General features: G+C 51.8%; 2 protein-coding genes and 1 non-coding gene across 9 annotated transcripts; 2 read left to right on the top strand and 1 right to left on the bottom strand.

Moving 5' to 3' along the window:
* The first annotated feature begins 352 nt into the window (after positions 1 to 352).
* TRNAQ-UUG lies at positions 353 to 424 on the top strand. Its single transcript has one exon. It is a non-coding gene; the product is annotated as a tRNA-Gln (tRNA).
* Positions 425 to 10,988: 10,564 nt separating this feature from the next.
* On the bottom strand, positions 10,989 to 20,938 carry GNGT2 (G protein subunit gamma transducin 2). Of its 4 annotated transcripts, none has more exons than XM_032616942.1 (4): positions 13,640 to 14,197; positions 12,937 to 13,072; positions 12,088 to 12,193; positions 10,989 to 11,638 (listed from the first exon to the last, which is right to left on the bottom strand). In XM_032616942.1, exons 3-4 carry the CDS (start codon positions 12,169 to 12,171, stop codon positions 11,390 to 11,392), a joined length of 333 nt encoding a protein of 110 aa, XP_032472833.1. In that variant the 5' UTR covers positions 12,172 to 12,193; positions 12,937 to 13,072; positions 13,640 to 14,197; the 3' UTR covers positions 10,989 to 11,389. The 4 variants fall into 4 exon arrangements, with proteins under 4 accessions (XP_032472833.1, XP_032472834.1, XP_032472831.1 ...); XM_032616943.1 differs by having other exon boundaries at positions 12,937 to 13,024; XM_032616940.1 differs by lacking the exons at positions 12,937 to 13,072; positions 13,640 to 14,197 and adding an exon at positions 20,044 to 20,938.
* On the top strand, positions 14,468 to 24,696 carry ABI3 (ABI family member 3). 4 transcript variants are annotated; one of them, XM_032616934.1, is made up of 8 exons: positions 14,468 to 14,897; positions 19,766 to 19,933; positions 20,958 to 21,134; positions 22,595 to 22,680; positions 22,863 to 22,958; positions 23,137 to 23,267; positions 23,809 to 23,946; positions 24,256 to 24,696. In XM_032616934.1, exons 1-8 carry the CDS (start codon positions 14,781 to 14,783, stop codon positions 24,417 to 24,419), a joined length of 1,077 nt encoding a protein of 358 aa, XP_032472825.1. In that variant the 5' UTR covers positions 14,468 to 14,780; the 3' UTR covers positions 24,420 to 24,696. The 4 variants fall into 4 exon arrangements, with proteins under 4 accessions (XP_032472825.1, XP_032472824.1, XP_032472827.1 ...); XM_032616933.1 differs by having other exon boundaries at positions 23,134 to 23,267; XM_032616935.1 differs by lacking the exon at positions 14,468 to 14,897 and adding an exon at positions 18,890 to 19,312 and having other exon boundaries at positions 23,134 to 23,267.
* The last annotated feature ends 330 nt before the right edge of the window (positions 24,697 to 25,026 follow it).

Raw genomic sequence — 25,026 nt, 5'->3', positions numbered from 1 at the left:
GGTCGGAGCCGGCCTTCTCCGGTCCAACATCGCGGGCCTAGCCCCGCTAAGGCCGACCCCTCCAGCCTGCCGCCCCCCCCACCACCACCGGGCTTCCTCAAACCCGGTGAGGACCCCTGGAGGAGAGCAGGGAGAGAGGCAGCAAGAAATGACACCCTGGGACCGGGATCGTATAGGACGCCGGGGACGCTGAAGCCCTCGTTGCTCCGCTCCTGCCCGCCAGTTCGGCTTGGGGACCAGAGCCCAGGACCCAGAGCCGGTAAACCCGGCATCCACTGCCGTTTTCGAAAGGCAGCCCGGCGCGCCCGCTATGTGCCTTGAGGAGGCTCCCGGCCGCGTGAAGTAGCGAGCAGGTCCCATGGTGTAATGGTTAGCACTCTGGACTTTGAATCCAGCGATCCGAGTTCAAATCTCGGTGGGACCTCTCTAAAACCTTTTGGTTCTACAATTCCTATTTTGGAGGCCCCTGGCGGCAGTGGCCATCTCAGGCTGTGCCGGCGCCCCCCGCGTGACCTACCTGACCGCGATTTAGGGTCCCTCCCTCTTTCTCAAGATGCTTTCATTTCAGAGCCTGCTTGAAGGTCGCGGTGCGCATGCGCGAGACTCGGGGCGGAAAAGTAAGTGTCTGTGGGAGCTGGAGCGTGACTTTAGCTTGCCGGGGACGGCCGAAGGTGCCCGAGGGGTCCCGAGGATTCCGCTTCGGGCGGGGAACAGTGGCAGCCTTCTGGTCTAGGAAACGCCACCGCCACCGCCACCGCCACCCCCACCCCCGCCCCGCAAGCTGCCGGGAATGCTTCTCCCCATTGGCTAACATGCAGAAGGGCCAAACACTTCTGCTCTGGAAACAGCGAACGAAATAGCCAAAGGGAGCCGAGGGGAGCGGGAGGGAATAACCGATTGCGGAGGAGGGCGTGTGTTTGGGGGTCCGTCCGCCCGGAAGTCGGCCAGATACTGAAGTGTGTCTGTCTGGGTTGTCCGGTACTCGGGCAGTAGACTGCGAGGTTGTCTTTCAGTTGGAAAAAAAAAATCCCTTAGTCAAGGAATCCACTCTTCAATTCGTTTCAGCCGGTCAGGGTATCTCTGGCGACGGTTTCCCGCCGTATCGATGGGCTATTTCTCCCGAGCAGACGATAGGAATCTCTATGGGGTTCACCCGCAGGGCTGAGCGAATCTCTTTTGGCGAATTTATCCAGGGTCGCTGATTTGGGTGCTGACCAAGCGCACGTGATTTGCAGGAAAGGCTCTACCTCTGGGGTAGCGGGGAAGAGACGTACACGGAGTATTGTCTTCTTTGGATTGGTATCTGGGTTTTGAGAGCTGTCTGTCTCTCGGGGACAAGTGACGAGGGAGCCCGCTCACGCATTTCTGATCCCCCTACAGGGTGACTGGCACTGTGGTTATACGGCCCCGCGCCTTGGGAGGGTGCCGTGGAAACAGAACCCTCGCTCTGCTCTCCCCAACTCTCTCCTGAGCACCCTTCCTCCCCACCCCACCCCACACACTCCTTAAACATTTGAATGAATTTGTGAGTATGAGCGATCCCAGCTTAAAAAATACCTAAACATGAGACGTGGGAGGACTTGCACTAACAGATATTAAAGCTTATTATCAACTATTAACTATAGGAATTAAGACAGTGTGGTACTGGTGAAAAGAAAGACAAACATACCAATGGAACAGAATAGAGAGCCCAGATAGAGCTGCACACATACTTGCACCAGTGATTTATGACAAATATAGCACAACAGAACAGTGGGGAAAAGGACCTTTTTTCAATAAATTATTCTGGGACAATTGAGTGTCCATATGGAAAAATATGAAATTAAATTCCTCCCAGTTTTCACTAACACAGCAATACACTGCATGTGAATTATAGACCTTTATGTGAAAAAAAGAAAAAAGAGAGCAATAAAGCTTTGGAAGACAACATAGAATATCTTCATGACCTCAGGGTAGGGAAAGTCTTCTTAAGCAAGACACAAAAGGTTCTGAAAGTTTGATATATGTCACCATATTAATATGATATTCTATGTTTTTCTTCTCAAAAGACGCCAAAAAGGAAGTGAAAAGTAAGCCATAGAATAGGAAAAGATATTTGTAATGCATAACTGACAACTTGTATCCAGAGTATATTAAAAGCTCCTAAAATTCAGTAAGAAAAAAGACAAACAACCTAATGGAAAATAACAAAAGGCTTGGACTGGCACTTCATAAAAAAAAAGGAAATCCAAAACAACCGGTACACACGAAAAGATGCAACACATCAGTCATCAGGAAAATGCAAATTAAAAGCTCAATGAGATGCCATTGAGATACCACTCACCAGAATGACAGTGCTGAATGTTATTGAGAATATGGAATAATGTGAATTCTCAAAGGAGAGTACATTGGTGGAAAGCAGTTTAATATCTACTAAAGTTGAAGATATCATACCCTATGATCTAGCAATTTCACTCTTGTACATATACCCACAGAAATGTGTACTTTTGTGCACTTAGAGGCACGTGTAAGAGTTTTGGGCAACATAATAGCCAAAAATTGGAACTCAAATGTCCACCTACAGTAGAATGGATAAATAATTTGCAGTAAGGCCACACAATGGAATATTACACAGCAACAAAACAAATGGACAACTACATGCAACGAAATGGGTGAATTTCTTTTTAAGTATTGAACAGAAGAAGGTAGATACAAAAGGATAAATGATAAATTATTCCATTTGTATAAAGTTTCTTGAGACTTCCCTGGTGGCACAGTGGTTAGGAATCTGCCTGCCAATGCAGGGGTCACAGCTTTGAGCCCTGGTCCGGGAAGATCCCACATCCCACAGGCCGCAGAGAGCCACAACTACTGAGCCTATGCTCTAGAGCCCGTGAGCCACAACTACTGAAGCCCGCGCACCTAGAGCCCGTTCTCCGCAACAAGAGAAGCCACCACAATGAGAAGCCCGCACACCGCAACAAAGATTAGCCCCCCCCCCCACCGCTGCAACTAGAGAAAGCCTGCACTTAGCAATGAAGACCCAAAGCAGCCAAAAATAAATAAATAAAATTTCTAAACAGGCAAAATTAACTACTGTATATTGTCTAGAGCTGCAAACTTAGATGGTAAAATTATCAGCAAAGCAAAGGAGTAATTCACGTATAAGTGAGGATATGGAATACTTTGGGGAAGAGAGAGGGCCATGATTGGAAAGGGGCCAGCAACAGTCTTCCAGGGGTACTGATACTATTGTATTTCTTGTCCTTGGGTGGAGGTTACATTGATTCTTCACTTTACAAAATTTTGTTAAAGTGTACATTATGTTGTATGCACTATTCTGAATGTCAATCTAAAAAGTCAAAAAGTGATAACAAGGTCCTACTGTATAGCCCAGGGAACTATATTTAATATCCTGTGATAAACCATAATGAAAAAGAATACGAAAAGGAATGTATATATATGTATGTGTAACTGAATCGCTTTGCTATACAGCAGAAATTAACACAACATTGTAAATCAACTATACTTCAATAAGTTAAAAAACAAAACAGGGGGCTTTCCTGGTGTCTCAGTGGGTGAGAGTCCACCTGCCGATGCAGGGGACGCGGGTTCGTGCCCCGGTCCGGGAAGATCCCACATGCCGCGGAGCGGCTGGGCCCATGAGCCATGGCCACTGAGCCTGCGCGTCCGGAGCCTGTGCTCCGCGACGGGAGAGGCCACAGCAGTGAGAGGCCCGCGTACCGCAAAAAAACAAAAAACAAAACAAAAAAACCACAAAAGAAAACAAACAAACAAAAGTCAAAAAGTACCTGCCTAGAGACATGTTTCTGCCGTGGTCACAGATGAGAAATCCGAGATCAAAAGCTGTCCACAGAGAGGGAGTCAGGATAAAGATCCTCTATTCTGAGCCAGCTGAACCACATTCAGAGGATCAGGTTCAATTCTAGGGATCACACAAAGACACTGATAAATTTCATCCTGCCAATTACTGGGTGGGTGCATTTGGGTAAGCAATTTAAATGTTCTGAAATTGTAACTATGTGAGGTGATGGATGTGTTAACTATACTTACTGTGGTAATCATTTGGCAATGTATACGTGTATATCAAATCATTATGTTGTACACCTAAAACTTATACAATGTTATATGTCAATTACATCTCAATAACGCTGGAAAAAAAATTCTGCGCCTCATCTGTAAAATGACATTAACGGTCCCTTTTGCACGGCAGTGCTCTAAGACTTAATAATATAGTAAGCAAAAAGTCCTTTTCTCTGTGTCCCATCCATGATAGGCTCAATAATGTTAACTGCTAGAAAGATAACCAGAATAATAAAGACTATGGAAAGTTAGATTCTTGAGAAAAAAACAAATGCTTATATGGGAAGGAAAAGAAAACTTATAGAGCACTTGTTAGTTGTCAATTTATTTGCCTAGTTGTTCCTAGTCTTGGTTGCAACAGAGGCAGAGAATGAGGACTCATGAGTGGAAGTTAGAGGGGCAAATGGGAAGAACTTTCTAACAGTCTGAGCTGTCCATCAATGAAACAGGCTTGAGAAATTTTGAGCTTCTGGTGCCTGGAAGTCTGGAGTCAGGGAGCTCAAAGGTCTTTGTCACATGGGGTGTAGGAAGATTTCTGCACTGAGATAGAGGTTGAGCTCCACAAAAGTTGCCCTGCCTTTCGCCCTGAGCTTTGATTTTTATTTTTATTGAATATCTGAATTTTATTTTATTTATTTTTTATACAGCAGGACCTTATTAGTCATCAATTTTATACACATCAGTGTATACATGTCAATCCCAATCACCCAATTCATCGCACCACCATCCCCACCCCCCTGCCACTTTCCCCCCTTGGTATCCATACGTTTGTTCTCTACATCTGTGTCTCAATTTCTGCCCTGCAAACCGGTTCATCTGTACCATTTTTCTAGGTTCCACATATATGCGTTAATATATGATATTTGTTTTTCTCTTTCTGACTTACTTCACTCTGTATGACAGTCTCTAGATCCAACCACGTCTCTACAAATGACCCAATTTCGTTCCTTTTTATGGCTGAGTAATATTCCAATGTATATAGGTACCACATCTTCTTTATCCATTCGTCTGTTGATGGGCATTTAGGTTGCTTCCATGACCTGGCTATTGTAAATAGTGCTGCAATGAACATTGGGGTGCATGTGTCTTTTTGAATTATGGTTTTCTCTGAGCTTTGATTCTGCTGGGAATCCTCATGCCCACTGAGGACTTACTCCCCAGGACCTTTCTCATCATGTCTCCAGTGGCTTTCACCATGTTTTGCTTGTTTGTTTGTACAAAGATCCTCAGTAAGATATCTGTTTTACATCACAAACCAGTCCACACATACACAAAACTGAAATAAAAGTTTGAGAAACAATATTCACCTTTATTCTATGTAAATTGCACTCTGATATTTTCTATGTTTTTATTTTTTTAAAGCTGGTCTCGGGACTTCCCTGGTGGTCCAGTGGGTAAGACTCCACGCTCCCAATGCACGGGGCCCAGGTTTGATCCCTGTTCGGGAACTAGATCCTGCATGCATGCCGCAACTAAGAGTTTGCGCACCGCAACTAAAGATCCTGCCTGCCACAACTAAAGATCCCATGAGCCGCAACCAAGATCCTGTGTGCTGCAACTAAGGCCTGGCGCAGCCAAAATAAATATAAATAAAGAATAAATAAATAAATAAATACTAAAGAGAAATAAATCTGGTCACAACTACTAAAGTGATTTCACAACTGCTCACTAATATTTCTGAACCCACTATCACCCCCTCTTCCTTCCCCTCCTAGCTCAGCTTCTCTGAGACTTCTCTCTCTGAGACCCCACCACCACCACCTTTCCTCCCTTTTCCATCCCCAGTAGCTGAGGGGAGAACCTCTCTCTCCTCCTTGCCAGCAGTCTGAGGAGCCCCTCCCATGGGTTTATTTCACAGAAGGGCCCCCAGGGACAACATTGTCGGGAAGGTAGCGCCTGCAGGATGTTGTCCTTGCCTGGAGTGACCAGCAGAGGGCAGAACACCAGGACCTCCAGGGAAGCCGGGTCTGTGCCTAGCCTGGCCCCTCCATTATGCTAGATTCCCAGGGCTGTCCATTCATTATCTTTGGTTTATTCATTTGTACATGACACAGTGTATATTCAATACACAATGCCTGGCGCATAGTAAGCCTATAAAGAGGAATCACTCAGTCATTCCACACCCATTTGTTGAGCACCTACTATGTTCTAGGTGCTGGAAATACAAAAATCAAAGATTTTCCCCCCGCCCTCAAGGAGCTTGAAACTTGACTAATAAATGGAAGACTAAAGGAGAGTTTAAAATGAAATGTTATAGGCTCAGGAGTACATGTAGACACCAAAGGTAAGTGAAGTCCAGCTAGGTAAGGTTAAAAAAAAGAAATCCAGACAAAAGCTCAGAACGGCATGAAGCGCTACCATTTGTGTAAAAAGAGGGAGAATGTTTATATGTGTTGACTTGTATCTGCATAAAACATCTCTGAGAGCTCATGTGAGAAACAGTTAACATTGGTTTCTCCAGGGAGGGATATAGGAGAAGAGGAGGGAGGCACTGTTCATGGTATGCCGTTTTACACTTCTTTCTTAAATTCTGAACTACCTAATTTTGAATGACCTATTCATTCAGTCATAAAGGAGAGGATCTGGGAAAGCTTTCCTAGAAGGGATGCTTCAGCCTAGTTGTGACTCTACATGAATTAGCTGGATACAGAAGGTGTCTCAAGCCCAGCACGAGCTGGTGGAGGAATTAAGAAAAGCTCCACTGATGGAGCCCTGGGGGCAGGAGGGGTGAGCAGTGGGGAGAGCTGAGGCCTCAGGGGTAAGCAGGACCCTTACCCGTGGTGTGGGAAGGGCCTTGGTGCTAAACCCACAAGTCTTGACTTGGTCTTACAGGAGGTAAGCAAGGGAGCCACAGAGAAACACTGCAGCCAAGGCGTTGGGGGTGGGAGCAGAGGGGCCAGATGAGGGGAGCTCAGTGCGAGGCCGTTGGAACAAAGGGACAGACAGATGAGTGTGTGAGCAGGGTAGAAGGTAGAGTCTTGAGGAATTTGCATCTGATCAGACGGCATGGGGCAGTGGGCAGAGTCCTCATCTCTTCTTGGCCTTTTTCTCCTCTCCTGGCCCCGCTGGTTTGTTTCCTCAGCTCCGATGTTGCAGGTGATGTCACCCCCTTCACCCATAGAGAAAAGTCAGAGGGACCAGGGGGACATTGAGACACTACTGCAGAGTCATTCCCCCCCGCACCGACCCCAGCTTCTAACCCTCAGAAATGGTGGAGGGGGGCAGGGAGTACGAGCCTTTCGATGCTATTTTGAACCCCACTTTAAACCCTGCTCCTGGATAAGCACCCTGCCTTGTCCAGCAGGCCAGGGCCTCTGTCTCCCTACACAGGACCAGACACGTGTTGGCCCAGGACAAAATGAAAGTGTGGGACCCATGTTCAAAAACTGAGAATTTCAAGATGGAAGCAACAGAGTGTTAAACGAAGCACAGGGCCCTTCTAAGCAGGGGGCCCCGTGTGACGGCACAGGTGGAATACACCCACAAAGCTGATCTAAGTCTCCAGGCCTCAAGCTCAGCTGGGGAATGGGTGGCAGGCGGCTGGGGGCTCTGACTAACTTTCCCAGAGACCCTGGGGTCAGGGTTGGGTAATTGCCCTCTGCCTGGGGCACCGACATGCTGAGCAGATAAGACCGGGGGGGGGGGGGGGGGGGGGGGGGGGGGGGCACCCCCGACTCCACTCCCTAGGGCTGCAGGGGTGGAGGCGAAGCTACCTGACCCACTAGGCAGGATTTCAAGCTGCAGCCAGCCCTGCAGCTGAGCCTGGAATTAACTAAGTTAGCTGTCTCCTCTTCCCCTCTCCTCCTTCTCATGCCTGGGAATTTCATCCTGGGAGTCTCCGGTGAACGTGCGGTGTGGAAGGAAGGTGCTAGAGAATGTGAAACTTGGAAAGTATTCAGCTGGATGTTAGCTGACCAGGAAGTCAGAAGTTCGAGGGCATCCCACCCACCTTCCTCCCTTTTCCTGGCTTGGCATCATTTTACTGCTCAGGGTCATCAGAATTTCAATGACCGTGTCTTTGCTTGGTGTCCTCACACCTCTGACCCTCTCTGCTTGGTCTTTTCACGGCCCTCTTCCTCCATCCCAGTAAAGCAAAAGTCCCTGGGGGTTTGTCAATCTGGTCCATCATCTGGACGTTGGTGGCCTTACAGAGTGAGCACCGGCCTGGTGGAGCCCCAGTTTGGTGCCAGCGAGGAGATACCATGTTCCAAAGATGAGGCGCTGTGAAGAGCCTGCTGGACGTGCTCTGACCTGAACCAGTAACAACAACCATCTGGTGCTTTCCTTTCATGGCAAAAGGCTCAGAGGTCTGTGTGGGGGTGGGGGGAGGTGGAGAAGGGTGGCTCAGATGACTTCAATGACCCACCCTCATTCTCCTCCTCTGAACTTGCTAATGTGAAGGAAGGAATGTTGTCACCCGGGCACAAAATACTAATTCCTTTGAAATGGAAGCTGAGATTGCCTTTGGTCACTGAAGGCTACCCTGGCACTAGGAAAACAGACAGAAAAGGGAGTCAAGCTGTTGGGCCCACCACTGATCTTGAGGTCCTATGATGGTCACCACATCTTAGGGGGACTAGGCGGGTACAGGTGGAGCCTAGAGAACCTCTGGGGCACTGTGCCCTGAGTAAAGGTGTAAGTAGATAAGGTAAGGGGTCCCTGGAGAAAGAGAACCAGGCATGACTTTCTTGACATAAGAGAGGCCATTTTTGGCCTAAGCCATTTGGTGATGTAAGCCTGGCCACAATGCTTGCCCTTGAACAGGTCTCAGTAATTAAAGATCTTAAGGGAACAAAAGAATGCAAAAGCAAACAACTGTTATCAGGCAAGAGAAGTTATTGTACTATATCAAAGATAATATATCAGTTGTAAAGACGCCCAGTTTTGCCTCACTGGTAGATTAGCCTGAAGGACTCAACCACCAGATCAGCTAGAACCTAAGGGATAATGATGGGGACCTTTTCTGACCCTCATGACTTCAATCAGCTCAAGCTTGGACTCCTGTGGACCCTTCATGAGTATGCACGTATCCTTAGCTTAAAACTTCCCCAATTTTATTGTTTGGGGAAAGATCCCTGGTGTTCTCCTTACTTGTTGTAAGTAATAAATCCTTCTCCCACTCTTTGCCTTGGTTGTGTCTTTTAGCTTGAAACCCACCAGGAGGCAGACTGGGTTTTTCAGGTAACAAAGGTGAGCAGAAGAAACCACTGCTCTACCTGGAGCCCTGATAAGGGTTCAGAGTCCTGAGGAAAGAAGGTGGGAGTCCACCCCTGGACCAAGAACTCCAACCAAGAAGGAAGCCATAGCCCATGACCTACACCCGTGTGACTGTAGCCCCCATCTGTTTTTCCTTTCTTACTGATGGAGGCATATGAAATATTAACACTTCCCCATTAAAAAAAAAAAAGTATTATATTTAAATGTTTCCTCTTCTTTTCCTGCTCTTAAGCAGAGTATATTGGGGTGGCTGAATTTATTATTGAGGTCACAGAATGGCATAGTGGGGTTACTATGGAATTGGGAAAGGAGTGGACGGTTCCCGGGAGATCCTGGATTCTGACCAGTGGCCCATGACCTCACCTGTAGGAGCAGGACACACCGTAGGGCTGTGGCCCACTGGGGAGGGGCTGAGGGAGTTTGCAGCTCAATGTATTATGTTAGGTTTGTTTTCAGATCAATGTATTATTTTAGGTTTGTTTTCAGATCAATGTATTATGTTAGGTTTGTTTTCAGATACTTGCTTTCAATTCTCTCTCTCACCTTCCAAGCCAGAAACTCGTCAGCATCCTTGACCACCCCCTGTCCCTCGCCTCTCAATGAGATGTCAAGATCTGAAAACTTTATTTCGCAAAGAACTCCCCCTCTAGACTTATAGCCACTGCCCTAACCCACCTCTCCCCTGAGCTCACAATCATCTCTTTAACTCCCTCTCTGCCTCCACTCTTTCTCCTTTCCATCTTGTCAAAAGCTATTCCCTTCTAAATGCAAACATTACCAGCCCACTCCCAGCAGATTTAGTGGTTTAGTACTGCAAACAAGACCTTCTGATGGTCTCCAACCCCACCTCTCTAGCAGCAGATCCTAAAAATCCAGGCCTTTCTCTTGACATTCCAACAACTGATCTGATGAGTGTTTGCGTACAAACCCATGTTCTTTTTTTCTTCCTCGTTTATCTATTCCTCTGTTCATAACTGCCCCTTCAACCAGATTTGCCACCCATCCACCCTTTACAACTTAACCCCTTAGGACTCAGCTCCAAGTATCACCTACTTTTCAAGGCCTTTCCTGTCCTCCCTCCCGGGATGCAACGCAGCCACTCAGCTGGATTTGATAGCCCTTCTATGTGTCCCCCTCATACTTCACGCAGACCCCTCTGACATTGCACTGAACGCATTGCATCATGAACGTCTGTCTGTGGCCCCTTTAGACAGTAATCTTGCTAACAAGGCCTAGGAATTAGTCTTCCCGACCTTAGCAGGATCCAGCCTCCCTTATGCTGATCAAAACCTAGCCTTCTGCGGCTTAAATACCCTCAGCAGCTTCCTATTGCAATGAGGGTCAAAAAGAAAGTTCTTACCTGAGCTCACAGCGAGATCCTTTAGACTTGAGCTCATCTTCCTCTCCAGCCCCATGTTTCACCCCTCCCAGGTCTGTCCTCACCCCCCACGCCCCCACTTGCCTGCGACAGTTCACTTTGACAGTTCACATTGCCCTGACTGTCCACCTGCTGTGTGTTCCTGCACCACCCTTGACTTTCTTTTCCCCACAGCAGCACTTACTGATTAAACTGTATCCCTGTTTCATGCCTTCTATGCTAAATTCCATGAAAATAAGAGCCATTTGAATTTAGCTCACTTTTCTATCCTAGCCCAGCATGGAACAGGCACTCAATAACATTCAATAAATCATGACATCATGACTTCACGAGCTCTTTTTGTCACCAGGCCATCTGGGGAGACCCAAATGACCAGGGGGACTTCCACAGGACCGGACATGAGGTGGGGGAAAGGACGCCCCAGCTCCAGTCCTCACCCGAAAAGCTCTGAATGGGAGTTCTGGTTCCTAGGCAGACGGTGGAGGGGGGAAATGGGAGGAGTAACTGTTTTCCCAAGGACTGTCCCAGGTCTCAGGGAACTGCAGTCTTTCAGACCCAAAAGTTTAGGTGTCAACTGCTGAGGCACAGGGAAGCTTTCCTGGGAGTGTTTTCCAGTGGGGGTCAGCAGTGACCAGGCAGTGGTAACGGGAGAGAAGAGCTCAAAGCAGGACTGGGGACGGATTCGTGATGCATGCAGCCAGGCATCTTTACTCATTCTGTGACTAAGAGAAGGTGAACATCCACTGGTTCCCCGGGCGTCCCAGGATACTTGATTCTGATAGGAGGGGGGCTGAGGAGGGGCAGGCATTCAGGATGAGGGGCTCCAGTGCCAATCAGCTTATCATACAGACCGCCTTTTTCCTTGAAGGGATTCTTGTCCTCAGGGATGCCTTTGAGGAGAGGGTCGTTTCCTGCTTCGGCCTCCACGTAATCCTTGATTTCCTTTCCTGTCTTAGAAATCTGCGAGAAAGTAAAGTGTGCTTCTAGCCCTTGTCTGTTGCTCGGGATTCATGATTTGTTCAGTCCCAAGAAAGCAGGCTTCTGGGCAGGGTGGGGATAGAGGCCGGAGAGGAGAAAGATGAGAGGCACAGGCAGGTGTGAATTCCTTGACCAGAACCGCAAAGCCTGACTCTTACCCTGAGGGACTTTTTGGCCAGGCCCAGCCCAGGGACAGGGCCGGACACATTGAGCCCTCGAGGCTCTGAGGTTATCTCTTACACACCTTTGTGGGATCAAACCCTGACCTCCTTCCACTTCCCATCCCATTCCAGAGGCACCTCCTGCTCTTTCTACTGTCCTGGAGAAGGCCCACAACCAGGCTGTCCATCACTTCCTCCTTCGTGTCCCGGCTCCATGAGGACCAGAAGGGGATGGAGAAGAGGAAGCATGGAAGGGAATAGGAGGCTCACCGGAGCTCTTGGGTTCTTCACTTCCTTCTTCAGTTGCTCCACCTCCATCTTTAAAAGCTCCTTCTCACTGAGCTCCTGGGCCATCCTGCCCTGGAGAGACCAGGTCCTGGAAAGGATTCCACAGCTGGGATTGCAAATCCCCTGGGCTCCCCCAGCTCCCTCCTCTGTACTCCCCACACCTCAACTTCTACCCTCTTCCCTGCTCACCGTATATTCTCATTACTCACCATAGATTCACTGCACCCCCACCCCCATCCCATTATGAGTCTAGCCTCTGGAGGAGAGGATGCTCCCAGCCTCATGGGGGAGGCGCAGACAATCCTTGCCCTTTAGATAAGACCTGTCTATGGAGGAAAAGGGAATCAGAGCATGGAGAAGGGAGAGAAGAGTTTCTCTCGGTGAGGCAGATTTGGGAAGCAAAGTTATTGTTCCACCTAACGACACAGGTAGAAGTTTTCAGGAAACTCCAGGTCCTGTCAGAAGAGAGAGTAGTTTAGGGACTAAGAGAAAGACTCTGGAATCTGCCAGACTCCAACTCTGATCGTGACTCTGCTGCTTCCAAGTTGTGTGGCCTTAGGCAAGTTGCTCATCCTCCTTGAGCCTTAGTTTCCCCATCTGCAAAATGGGTATAATAATGCTACCTACCTTATAGGATTATTGTGAGTACTAAGAAAATAATGCATGTAAAATATTTTAACACGCTGCCTGGCACATAATGAACGCAATACATTTATCGTCACCATCATCATCACCATCACTACTACAGGGTTATCAGGAAGGCCTGCCCAGTGCCTAACCCAATAACTCTAAGGCTAGCTCCCAGCCCAGTGCAACCTTAGCCCCTCTTACCTGCCAAGAAAGAACGTGCACTTCAAATCTTGTCCCCAACCCAGACGAGATGGAGTTTGAGCCTCCTAGCTCCTCAGCAGCTGAAAGTCTTTGGATAAAGCAGATGGTTTGGAAGCCCAGACCTCTGATGCCTAAGCTGATCATAGGCTCAAGGTTCTAAGCCCATCCAGCAGCCTGAGCCTCCAAGACTGCCACCACTGCAGGCCCCCTGCCCCCTGCGTCGGCCCCCCTCCTGTAGTGACCCCTCTGGCTTACAGCCCGCTTCCCTGTTCTCACCCTCCGGCCCTGATTGCTCCCCTTCCCCGGCCTTCTCTCCCAAGCCCTCTCCTCCCCTACCTCTGAGCCTGCTCTGAGGCTCTTCTTCCCAATGAGGCAATTCCTAGACCAGCTCCTAACTTCCCTCACCAGAGAAGCCTTGTGTCCCCATTTCGAGCCCCACCATTTCACCTTACAAGGTTCTCCCGGCTCAATCTTCATTCACTCATTCAGTAAAAATGTACTCACTTAGGATGCTGTGCCTGTCAGCACTTGGGCCCATGGCCACACCTCTAACACCTGTGTCCACACGTTTTTGCCTCCATGCCTCCCCTTGAGCCCCATGTGTGGGTCTCCCTCAGCAGTCCCCGAGCTCAGGGCCCACGTCCCGATCTCTCTCTTGGTCTCCTCCCAGGACCACCCAAGGGCTGTGCCATTTAATAGTCACCGAGCTCCTGCTCAGGCTGACGCCCGTCCAATGACAGGAAACCCTCTCAAGGAGCAGATGTTAAGGGACCGATGTGGTCAGTGAGGGATCCTCTTCTTTCTCCTGACTCTAGAATGAATGACAGACTCCCCAGTGGGAGGGGCCGGGAGGAGGCCCGGAGTCCATCCTAACTTCCCCTGCTCCAGGATCCAAGTCCCACTCACAGCTCTGAGCACTAAGAAATTGAGATCAGGACAGGACCCCGGAGGTCATCCTGTCTGAGTCTCCTCCCGTGAATGCAGGAACTGGAGCACAGACGTCCTGAGGCGGGCTCAGGGCTCCAGCCACCGCTGCCTCCTAAGACCGGCCTGTTAATCTGGAATTTAAACTTAGTGCTTCTCAAAGCCAAGTCCTTCCTGTTGTCCCATCTGAGGCCCTTGTTCTACGCTTAGTCAATTTCATCTTGTCCTGCCGCTATCAGGTACGGAGCATGTACGTACACCAGATCTTCATTGCAGGTAACCCTTCGGAGACTTGATAATGATTCTCAGGGGACCTCTGGCTGTATCTTCCCGGTGTCTAGCATGGTTTCCCTGGCTGCTGCATCGGCTGTTTTCCATTGTTGCGGCACCACTGCCCTAGGGCCCCCAGCACAACCGGTCTCCATATCCTCTCCACCCTCCAGTCCCCTGTCTCTTGGTGACTCATCCCCGAGCTTCCCAAGGAAGCCCCCACCCTCTGCCCTTTCCTCCCCTTCCATGAGTGGAAAATCCATCTCCACCCCCAGAGCAGGCCGGCCCCCTTCCTCCTGTCTCCCATCCCAGCCCCCGCTGCAGTTTCCTCTCCAGGCCCAGGGAGCAATCACAGGCGCCCCGACCTTGGCTTCCTCTGCTGGGAGGGATTGGGGGGCTGGGCCCCTGCAAGGGGCCCCCAGCTTCCCCCTTCCCCTGGGCAGGGGACAGAGAAGCACAGGCCCAGGGAGCGGGGACTAACTTCCTCTTGTGCCGGAATGAGCGTGTCTGCCCTTTGCAAGTGGGTTTGGGTCTCTCAAGCAGAGGAAACCAAAAGCAGTGAGAGGGAGGGAAGGCGGGGCGACCAGTCAAGGGCAGGGTGAGGCGCAAAACCAGCGGCTCCCCGGGGAGCCAGGCAGAGGCGGGGGGCCATGGCGGAGCTGCAGCAGCTGCAGGAGTTTGAGATCCCCACGGGCCGGGAGGCCCTGCAGGGCAACTACAGCTCCCTGCTGCGAGTCGCAGACTACTGCGAGGACAACTACGTGCAGGTAAGCAGAGCAGGCGCAGCCCCGGCGGCCCAGCCCCTCCAGGGGCCCGGACGCCATCCTGACAGGTGCTCGGCCTGGGCCTTGGCTGATCTATCCTCCCATTCCAGGTCGGCTTCATCCCAGTCCCGCGAACTCTAACGCTGACTCACGCTCTCCAAGCCCCCACTGTGCCCCTTCTCTCTTCCAGAGCCTCAGACATGCCCGGCAGGCAGCGCTACCCCGTCCTGCTACAGGCCTCATCCTAGGCTCATCTCCCTCCTAGCCTTTCACTCAGATCCAGAGGCCCAAAGACTTGTCCTCACACACCTGTTGGTGCCATCATTCCATGTACAGGCTGGCTCTGGGTGAGACTTCATAAGAACTTCCCATTGTCATGAGCTTGAGATGGTTGAGGGAAAGTTCTGCTCCTGAGATCTGAGGGAGAGCCGAGAGATGTCAGACTACGCTAGGTTAAAAAGATGGGGTCTGACTCAGAGGCAGGGAGATGGACAATAAGACTGCCGGGAACAGGCTACCGGCAAAAGATAAGGATGGTGGCATTTTAGAATAGCTTTCTAAATTGTGGGGTTGTCCCAGGACCGCAAGTCTGGAGTACGGGAAACTTAACAACGATCGAGCACCTCTGTTATTTCATTAACCTTTTTTTTTTTTGCGGTACGCGGGCCTCTCACTGTTGTGGCCTCTCCCGTTGCGGAGCACAGGCTCCGGACGCGCAGGCCCAGCGGCCATGGCTCACGGGTCCAGCTGCTCCGCGGCACATGGGATCTTCCCGGACCGGGGCACGAACCCGTGTCCCCTGCATCGGCAGGCGGACTCTCAACCACTGCGCCACCAGGGAAGCCCTCATTGACCTTCTTAACCACCTTGTGAGACAGCATCATTATTCCAATTTCATAGATGAGGAAACAACAGTTCAGGGAGGTGAGGTGACTTGTCCAAGTCATACAGCTTGGCAACGGTAGAGCGGGCATCAGCCCAGGACTCCTGACTTCTGACGATGAGCCCTCTCCTCCCTGCCTTCCCCTCCCTGACATGCTGTATGATTTTAAGACAGTTATTTGCACTGGGACCTCCCGGCTCGGTAGGAGTGTGGAAAAAAATAATAATATAAGGAGCAAGTGCTTATGGGAAAATGGCAGATTAAAGAGAGTCAATGGTAACAAAAATTAAGCTGCTTTGCTCTGCACCCAAACTGCTCTCATTGCCTCCTTCAGTCCTCACCCCAGTCTGTGAGGTGAGGACCACTCCTACTTCACAACCAGGAGGCTGAGCTTTGGAGAATTTAACTCACTTTCCCAAGGTCTCTAAGCTAGTGGTAGAATCTGGATTCGAACCGGCAACTCTGACTCCAGAGCAGCACCCCCAAACCTCTAGTTGAAAATGTTACCCCGCGTGTAGGTATTGAGTGGCTGATTGTAGCTACTGCAGATGAGCTGGAATGTGGTTTGTAAACCAGCTCTCTTCTCCAAGCACTGGAAGGCATGTTCCTTCTATGGACTGGGATGGAGGCTGGCCTTCCCATTCCTTCAGTGTCTTCTGCGCATATCAAAGCACTTCCAGATGGGTTCTCGTTTGCACACAGTGTACACACGGAATTGAGGTCGCAAAGAGCTGAGTTCAATTTCCACTCCTGGACCTGAGACAAGTTTCCCCTCTGATTCTGTTTTTTTTTTTTTTTTTTTGCGGTACGCGGGCCTTCACTGTTGTGGCCTCTCTCCCGTTGCGGAGCACAGGCTCCGGACGTGCAGGCTCAGCGGCCGTGGCTCACGGGCCTAGCCGCTCCGCGGCATGTGGGATCTTCCCGGACCGGGGCACGAACCCGTGTCCCCTGCATCGGCGGGCGGACTCTCGACCACTGCACCACCAGGGAAGCCCTCCTCTCTGATTCTTATACCCTCCTTCACAGTGGTCATATGGGTTAAATGTAATAATGTATTAAAGCATTTAGCCCAGCGCCTCCTCCTTAAGGGCAGGATAAATGGCAGCTGTTACCGTCATCACCTGTTCACCATCTTTCATCAGAAGGATGGAAGACACATATAGATACGTCAATTCTAGTGAGGTGAAGCAGCCCTTGCAAAAACACTCAGGGCATCGGAAGCCCTGACCCAGGTCAGAATCTGTAGATTTATGTCTCCATGCAGAACACTAACCACTAGACCGCACAACCAGTTACCTTTCCTGACTTCTCTGACGATCTTTGTCTGGGGAGCAAGTGCTAAGGAAGGGTTTGGATGACTTCTCAGAACTGGTCTTAAACAAAGCCTGGTTCCCACACCCTCCCTCCCTCACCCCTCCCTCCACCCCAACCAGGTGTCAGGAAACCCATGGGGCATGGGGGAGGGCAGGCTGGGGTGAACTGCAGAGTTCTCCGTCAGGGTCCACTGGATTTGTAGACAGGGTGATTTGCATGATGAATAAGCAGTCAGCCATGAAGATGGATCCCAGACCTTTGTCTCTCCAGACCTCACTTTCGATTAAGACCAAAGCCAGGGGTCAGTAGGCATCCAGGCTCTAGCCTCCCAGAGCTGGGCCCAAGCAGACATTTTTCCTGTTTGGACTGACAGGAAAAATCCAGTGATGAATTCCATATGCCAGTCCAGGGAGGGGACAGTACAGGCGAGGCCAGCTAAGACCAGAGAAGTAGTCACTGCTCCATTCTGGGCCTTTGTCCATTTCCTTGCCTACTAAAGGAAGGTCTTGGACTAGAATAAGACCTGCTATGCTTTCTGGTTTGATTTCTTTGCCTTTTCAAGGCATTTGGTTACATATGTTGATGAGATGTAAATTAGATGCAAACGAGCAGCTCTTTCCCTCAGTTGGAACAGAAAGGCAGGGAGGAGCACCTGAGGGGAAAAGCATGGAGGGGGTGTGTGTGTGTGTGTGTGTGTGTGTGTGCGCTGTCCAGAAGGTTCTAGGCCTGCCCTTTGGCTCAAGCCTGGCTTGGGCTACACTGGAGGCACCCAGGTCTCTCTCAGCACCCTTCTCGGACAGGTTCTAGGTCTGTTCTCCACTGCAGGCCCAGAGGAGTACCTGAGAGCCCTTAGCAAGGAGACCTCAGCGTGCAGCCTTGCTGGTCACTCCGCTGGCCCCTCCCCAGACTTGCCATGGATTGGCCCACTACCCTCCATGTCCCTGACCTGAGATGAGGAAGCTGTCTGGGGAAGCAAATGACCGGAGAAGCTTTGTCCCAACCCGCACAGTCCGATCTGGGACGGAAAAAAAAGCCCTCTTCTGTCTTCAGCCACTCCCTGCCCACCCCACCGCCACTGACTGGAAGTGTGGCCCTGGCCAGCACCTGGCACAGTGCCGGGCACGCAGCAGGAAGATGCCCAGCAAGTGTCTGGGTTTGCATTCAATCCGCTGAGTAACTCACAGACACATATTCATTAAGTACCGTCTGTGTGTTGGGCACTATTCCAGGACAGGATACAGAATATAACAGATGCGCTCCCTGCCCTCACAATGCTTACATTTGTGTGTGTGTGTGTGTGTGTGTGTGTGTGTGTGTGTGTGTGTGTGTGAGTATAGATAATAAAGTACATAGATAAATAATTTCTGATCGTGGTAAGTGTTATGAAGAAAAGAGAACAGAGTAAATCTGATAGTGAGTCAATACAGAAGTGGGCTGGAGGAGATCTTAGGGTGGTGAGGGAAGGTGTCTCTGAAGCGCTGAGATTTAATAAGGATTCTAGAAAGAAATACAGCCAGTGCAAAGTCCTGAGGTAGAGGAACTTCCCTGGTGGCACAGTGGTTAAGAGCCCGCCTGCCGATGCAGGGGAGATAGGTTCGATCCCTGATCCGGGAGGATCCCATATGCCACGGAGCAGCTAAGCCCGTGTGCCACAACTACTGAACCTGTGCTCTAGAGCCCACGTGCCATGACTACTGAGGCCGTGTGCCACGACTACTGAGGCCGTGTGCCACAAATACTGAAGCCTGCACACCTAGAGCCCGTGCTCCGCAACAAGAGAAGCCACCGCAACTAGAAGTCCGTGCACCGCAGTGAAGAGTAGCCCCTGCTCGCTGCAACTAGAGAAAGCCTGCACGCAGCAACAAAGATCCAACGCAGCCAAAAAAAAGAAGGCCTAAGGTAGAAACAATCTTAGCTTGATCAGGAAGAGAGACCCAATGGCCAGTGTGGCTTGAGGGGCGTGAGTGAGGGAGAGTGGAAGGCAATGAGGGTGAGAGAGAAAGCAGGAGTCAGCCTTGTGAGGCCCTATATAGGCCACGGTTAGAAGTTGCTTTATTCTCAGTGTGTTGGGAAGCTGTTGGAGGGAATGAATGATTGAAGTCACCCTTCCTGGGCTTCAGTTTCTTATCTATAAAATGGATCAGATTATTGCTTCCCAAACACCAGCTTGAAGACTGGAGATAAACCAGGAGCACAGGAGTCGCCTGAGAAACTTTTAGAGGTACAGATTCATTGGTCTCGCGCCCAGGGGATTCTGGTTAGAAGGTCTGGGATGGGGGCATGAGGTTGGCTGTTTGGTTTTCAAGTCTGAGAATATCTCTTCCAGCCAGTATTGACTTCCTCTTTCCTTTCTACCATTCACCCTTTAGCTCCCGCCGCCCCCCCTCAAAATATATCTTCAGGAGGATGGTGGAGCCAATCCTGTGTGACTATTTGAGCAGGGTGCCTTTTCCTTCCCTTGCACCCAGTCCTCAGGGCTGCAGATTCACTCTCCTGATGTCCCCTGAGTCCTTCCTACCACATCATTCTTATAGAAACCTCCTCAAACATCTGAGGGTTGCCACTTCCTCCCAACTCAGCCCCCACCTTTCCTATACCCCATCCCATCCCAGCCCACCCAGCCGCGGCCCCAGTGGAATATGCTGGCCTCAGGCCAGGGCTGTGTGTATTTCAGGCCACAGACAAACGGAAGGCGCTGGAGGAGACCATGGCCTTCACCACCCAGGCCCTGGCCAGTGTGGCCTACCAGGTGGGCAACCTGGCTGGACACACTCTGCGTATGTTGGACCTTCAGGCGTCCGCCCTGAGGCAGGTGGAAGCCCGTGTGAGCACGCTGGGCCAGGTAAGGGCTGTGGGAAGGCTGCTCGCCTCAGACCCCAACTCTTCAGCCCCACCTGGACACCTTCTGCAGCAAAGTTTCTTTCTTGCCTCCCTCCATGTCCAAATGCCCACCTGTATCACAGAAGGCTGGCACTCCCCAGACTTTTTGAGCCTTCTCGTCTTTGTGGCTGTGTCTCAGGGGTGAGCCTTGCTGCCCCATCGGACCAGGAACTCCCTGATGGCAGAACTTCATCTTTCTCTGACTTCTATCCTACATGGTAGAAAGCAGGCTCTCCCTATCACGGTGGCTGCATAGGACAGGAAAGAGGAAAATGGACCCTGTTTCCATATAAACACGGGTGGTGATTTTATAAATATCCCAGACTCAGAGTGCTTGCTTGGCAAGGTCATCCTCAGCCCTGGAAGCACTGCCACCACCACACAGCAACCCCAGCCCATCTAGCATACGCACCCTCCCCCTTCCTTCCTGGATCCTTGGCCAAGGAATTGCCGCATAAACCACACGCACAGATCCAGCTACACGTTGGTCTGGACTGTGTATCACTCACATGTTCGGTGTGGGTGTGTCTTTTCCTCTCACCCCAGCAGATCGGAGTTCCCGCCCTCTCAGTGCTGTAGGTTTCTCCACAGTACATTCCAAGAGGAAGTTAATTCACTTATATTATTGTCCCCCCAAAGGAAGAGCTGATCCAGCCACAATTCTCAGCCACCTCCACTTTATCTCCTTCTGCTCCCAAGCCAGCCCAGTCTCTTCCCAGCATCCCCAGGGGTGTTGTGTTTTCTCTTCCTCGGTTCCTGCTCAGCTAATAATAACCCTTGTTCTCTTCCACCAGGAAGTTGCTCCAGAGTGGTTCCATTCTCAACTGGCAACCCTTTCCCCAAATGCTGCCTGCCCTTGGGGACAAAACTCACTCTTTCTCCGGACTTCCCTGCCTCCGATGGTCCCTCCTCCCACCCCAAAGTCTTAAGGGGAAGGGTGCTGTGCAGAGGCTACCCCACTGTCGTCTCCAACCCCGTCTTTGCAGATGGTGAACATGCACATGGAGAAGGTGGCCCGAAGGGAGATTGGCACCTTAGCCACCGTCCAGCGGCTGCCCCCCAGCCAGAAAATTATCGCCCCTGAGAGCCTGCCTCCCCTCACGCCCTACTACAGGAGACCCCTCAACTTCGGTTGCCTGGATGACATCGGTCACGGAGTCAAGGTAGAGAGAGGGGCTCCTCCTCTTTCTCCAGAGCCCACCCTCTTCTCTTTTTTTTTTTTGGCTGTGCCACGCAGCACGCGGGATCTTAGTTCCCTGACCAGTGGAAGTGCGGAGTCTTAACCGCTGGACCGCCAGGGAAGTCCCCCCACCCTCTTCTGCCTCACGGCTCTCTTCTCTCTAGACCCTCAGTTTTCTTCCACAACCATGTCCTTGTCCCAAGCTGCAGTCCCTTTCCGTCCTCACTCCCTGAAGCCACCACCCTAAGTGGCTACCTTACTCCACAAGGCCTCCTTAGAGGAGTCCCTTCACCCCCTTCTTCCTTAAAAATTCTTCATGACCCCTCTCTTCATGACTGACCTTTACTCTGTATCACACGATCTGCTGCGACATCTGGGTACCCCACCCCTCCTTGTGGGTGGCGGGTGTGTGTGAAAGGGAAGAGGGGGGAGGGAGAATGTCAGGGTGTGCATGAGAATGGCGGGCCAGCCACATGAGATCGGCAACTTCCTCTGTCTGGAGGTTTGAGGTCACTGCACTGAACAGTCACCCCAGGGCTGCTGTTGGGTGGGAAGGGGCTGGGACGCAGCCACTCAAAGGAGGACACGGTGAACGACTCTGGCATTTTCTTGACAACCCATGTCCTTCTGAGAGGTGGGAGAGGACACCCCCCCATCACATTTTGTTGTTTATTTGTCCCCACACTCCAACATTCCAGATTAGATTGGATGTTCCCCTGTATCTAAATGGCCCCTTGATATCATTAACACGCCATCTCCCCCCAGAAAGAGAAAGCACACTCCCTCCTTCAGTCACCAGGCCTCACCAGTAAGTTCTTCCTTCTGTCCAACTTAAATTCTTTATGCTTGAGCTCGAGTCCCTTTTTGTCTTGTCCCTTGTGAAGGATAGCAGAGGACATCATCCCCCATGCACCCACTCTAGGTAGGGGAAACCCTGTCACTAACAGAGGTGCTCTCTTGCATGTGGGTTTGCACCTTGTCACTGGTACACTCTAAATGTTCTGCTCCTCTCTGCCCCAAACTCCCCAAAGCCAGTTCCCCAGGCCTGCGAAAATGACAGGTGGGACATTTCTAAGTCAACCTCTACCTCCTCAACCGCGCACTGGCGTTGGGGTTTCTCAGAGTCAGGGACCACCAAGCTGAGCGCTGAGATGCTTTTGCGAGCGGGTGGGGCTCAGCCGCTGAGGCTATGCAGAGGAAGTGGCCTTCTGACCGTGCCTGTCTGAGCCTAGGCAGACTTGAGGCCTGGGATCCAGGCAGCGATCAAGAGTGGGTGGGGCGGGGTGGGAGAGGGGGGCTGGGAAGTGGAACCGGGAACTTGCTGTGTCCGCGCTCTCCCTCCCAGTTCTCGTCTGCCCCTCCCGCATTTCCTCTCTGGGATGAGGGGGCTATTGCAGGCCCCCCCCCACCCCGCTGTCAGCCCCGCCCCCTGTTCCCCCGCAGGATCTGAGCACACAGCTGTCGCGGACCGGCACCCTGTCTCGAAAGAGCATCAAGGCGCCTGCCACACCCGGCTCCGCCACCCTGGGGTGAGGCCTCCCCGCAATTCACACCTGCGCCGCCCCATCCAGAAACCCTACTCCTCCACAGCCCCCTTCAAGCCGGGCGCCAATCTTCCTCCTCCTCCAGTTGCCACCTCCTCCCCGCACCGACCGCCTGCCCGCCTGATGCCTTCCCCTTGACGACACCCCTTCTCTCTGCCCACCCCCAGGAGAGCGCCCCGGATCCCCGAGCCAGTGCAGCTCCCCGTGGTGCTGGACGGCAAACTCTCCGCCGCCTCCTCTGCCTCCTCCCTGGCCTCGGCCGGGTGAGCTGCACAGGTCCAGGTTGGGGGTGGTCGCGAAGGGCGGGGGCTTAAGAGGACTCAGGGTCACGGGGGCGGGGCTTATGACGGAAGGGGGCGGGGCCAGTTGGGTGCTGAGTTAGGAAGGTGTCCCCCCCGCCCCCAATCTAGCCGAGCGCCCGCTTTCTCTGGTCTTCAGCAGCGCCGAAGGTGTCGGTGGGGTCTCCACGACCCAGGAGCAGGCAGTACCCCCACCCCCACCCCCTCCACCTGCTGCCTCCGAAGGTTTCCTGTCGCCCCCTCCGCTGGGGAAACTGTGCCTGCCCCCAACAGGTAAGGAGCTCTGCCCTCTCCTCCTAGCTCAACTTTGGGGTCGTTCTCACCTCCCAATACTTCTCCCCACCCTCACCCTTGTTGGGTCCAACTGGGTCTATGTCAGTGACCACTTTGTCCAAGGCAGGAGTAACGGGAAGAAAGGAGGCGGAGGGAATGAACTAACATAATTTAGCCCCCGCTTTATACCAGACCCCAGGGTCAAAGCTTCTCATCCATTTTCTCACTTTTACTTAACCTCCTAGGATCTTCACACTCCCATTTAATAGATGAAGCTGAGCCTGAGAGGTTAAACTAAGTGCATTGGCTCACTCAGCCAAGTGGCAGAGTCTGACAGCCCCACAACTGTTCAATGTTAACCGTATTTACTGAGCACCTACTACCTGCTAGAGGCATTGTGGGAGGACCAGGATGAACGGGGGCTGAAAGCAGATTGCAAAAAATGGGTAGATCCTGGGGCCCTGCTCTCCAACACTGAAGTTTCTTGGCCTGGAGGGGGTTGCCTGTGTGACACTTGCAGCCTTTCTGCTTTCCCTCCCAGCCCCAGAGCTGCCCATGCCCCTGGACCTGCCCCCTCCTCCACCCTTGGATGTAGATGATTTGGGGCTACCACCTCCGCCACCACCAGGCTTTGGGCCTGAAGAACCCAGCTGGGTCCCTGATGCATACTTGGAGAAAGGTACGTGACTCCTGGGACTGAAAGGCGCCAGATCCTGGGGTCAGGATTGCCCGCTCTTCTAGCCCAGAGCCATTCTCCCCTCCAGCTGCAAAGGGGTGAGCCTGTTGTTGCCCACACCCCCATAGAGAAGAGAAGCAGCCGGCCTGATATTGAATATTATCTCAGCTGGGGAGGAGTCCCGGGGCTTTGGAGAAGGCATTTCCTGCTCCACTCCCCACGTTGCTCCCTAGGGTCCAGTATGTGGGCACCAGCATCCCTGTGGCAGGGCAGGAGGCACATCTCATGGCACCTTCTCCTCCCGCCCTGCAGTGGTGACGCTGTACCCATACACCCGCCAGAAGGACAACGAACTCTCCTTCTCTGAGGGCACCGTTATCTGCATCACCCGCCGCTACTCCGATGGCTGGTGTGAGGGTGTCTGCTCAGAGGGGTCTGGATTCTTCCCCGGGAACTATGTGGAACCCAGCTGCTGACAGTCTGGGCTCTCTGGGATGCTGACCCAAGCACAGCCTTGAGTGAGCCTCTTTTTGAGTCCCACACCGAAGCCAGCTCCACAGTCAAGACTGGACCAGGCCTGCACACCTCCTGGGCTGTGAGCTGTGTCTGTTCCTTCTCCAGAGGCCTGCTGGAGACAGGAAAGAACTGGAAACCAAGGAGTTTGGTGACCTTATCCACAGGGGACCCTTACGCCATGCATGACAGGGTCTCCAGCCGCAAGTGCCAACTTTGAATAAAACTCTGATGACCTGATTGCCCTGCAGGGCTGGGGAACCGAGGGACTGAAAGGCAAACCCATTGTAAGGCTCCTGCTAATTGGGCCCCCCCTGCCTGCCCTAAGCAGCAGTATCCCCCATCTCCTCGGTGCTCACTGAGCCCTCTGCACTCGACCCCTGTGCCCCTCGGCAGAGATGGGCTGCACCCTGCTCTTTTGCCTGTTGCTTGCTTTGTTATGTATTTAGTCTTGGTTCCCCAAGCTGGGCACTCCTCCCAAGAGTGGGGACCAGCTCCCTCACTTAAGTGGGGCTCTCTGAGAGCAGAGATCACCTCGCCCTCATCCCTCAGTTGGCGGCGCAAGAGATC

The sequence above is a fragment of the Phocoena sinus genome, chromosome 20, assembly GCF_008692025.1.
Source record: "Phocoena sinus isolate mPhoSin1 chromosome 20, mPhoSin1.pri, whole genome shotgun sequence".
In the NCBI taxonomy this organism is placed as follows: domain Eukaryota; kingdom Metazoa; phylum Chordata; class Mammalia; order Artiodactyla; family Phocoenidae; genus Phocoena; species Phocoena sinus.
Note: the sequence above shows the minus strand (reverse complement) of the source record. Positions and strands in the feature narration are given on the sequence as shown.

What these genes read in the sequence shown, in the direction of transcription:
- ABI3 (XM_032616933.1), top strand. Translation starts at nt 14,781, where the DNA reads ATGGCGGAGCTGCAGCAGCTGCAGGAGTTTGAGATCCCCACGGGCCGG. An exon ending in GCGAGGACAACTACGTGCAG is followed by an intron (nt 14,898 to 19,765) that starts GTAAGCAGAGCA and finishes TGTGTATTTCAG; the next exon opens with GCCACAGACAAACGGAAGGC. An exon ending in ACTGTGCCTGCCCCCAACAG is followed by an intron (nt 23,268 to 23,808) that starts GTAAGGAGCTCT and finishes TTTCCCTCCCAG; the next exon opens with CCCCAGAGCTGCCCATGCCC.
- GNGT2 (XM_032616940.1), bottom strand. Translation starts at nt 12,171, where the DNA reads ATGGCCCAGGAGCTCAGTGAGAAGGAGCTTTTAAAGATGGAGGTGGAG. An exon ending in TGAAGAACCCAAGAGCTCCG is followed by an intron (nt 11,639 to 12,087) that starts GTGAGCCTCCTA and finishes ACTTTCTCGCAG; the next exon opens with ATTTCTAAGACAGGAAAGGA.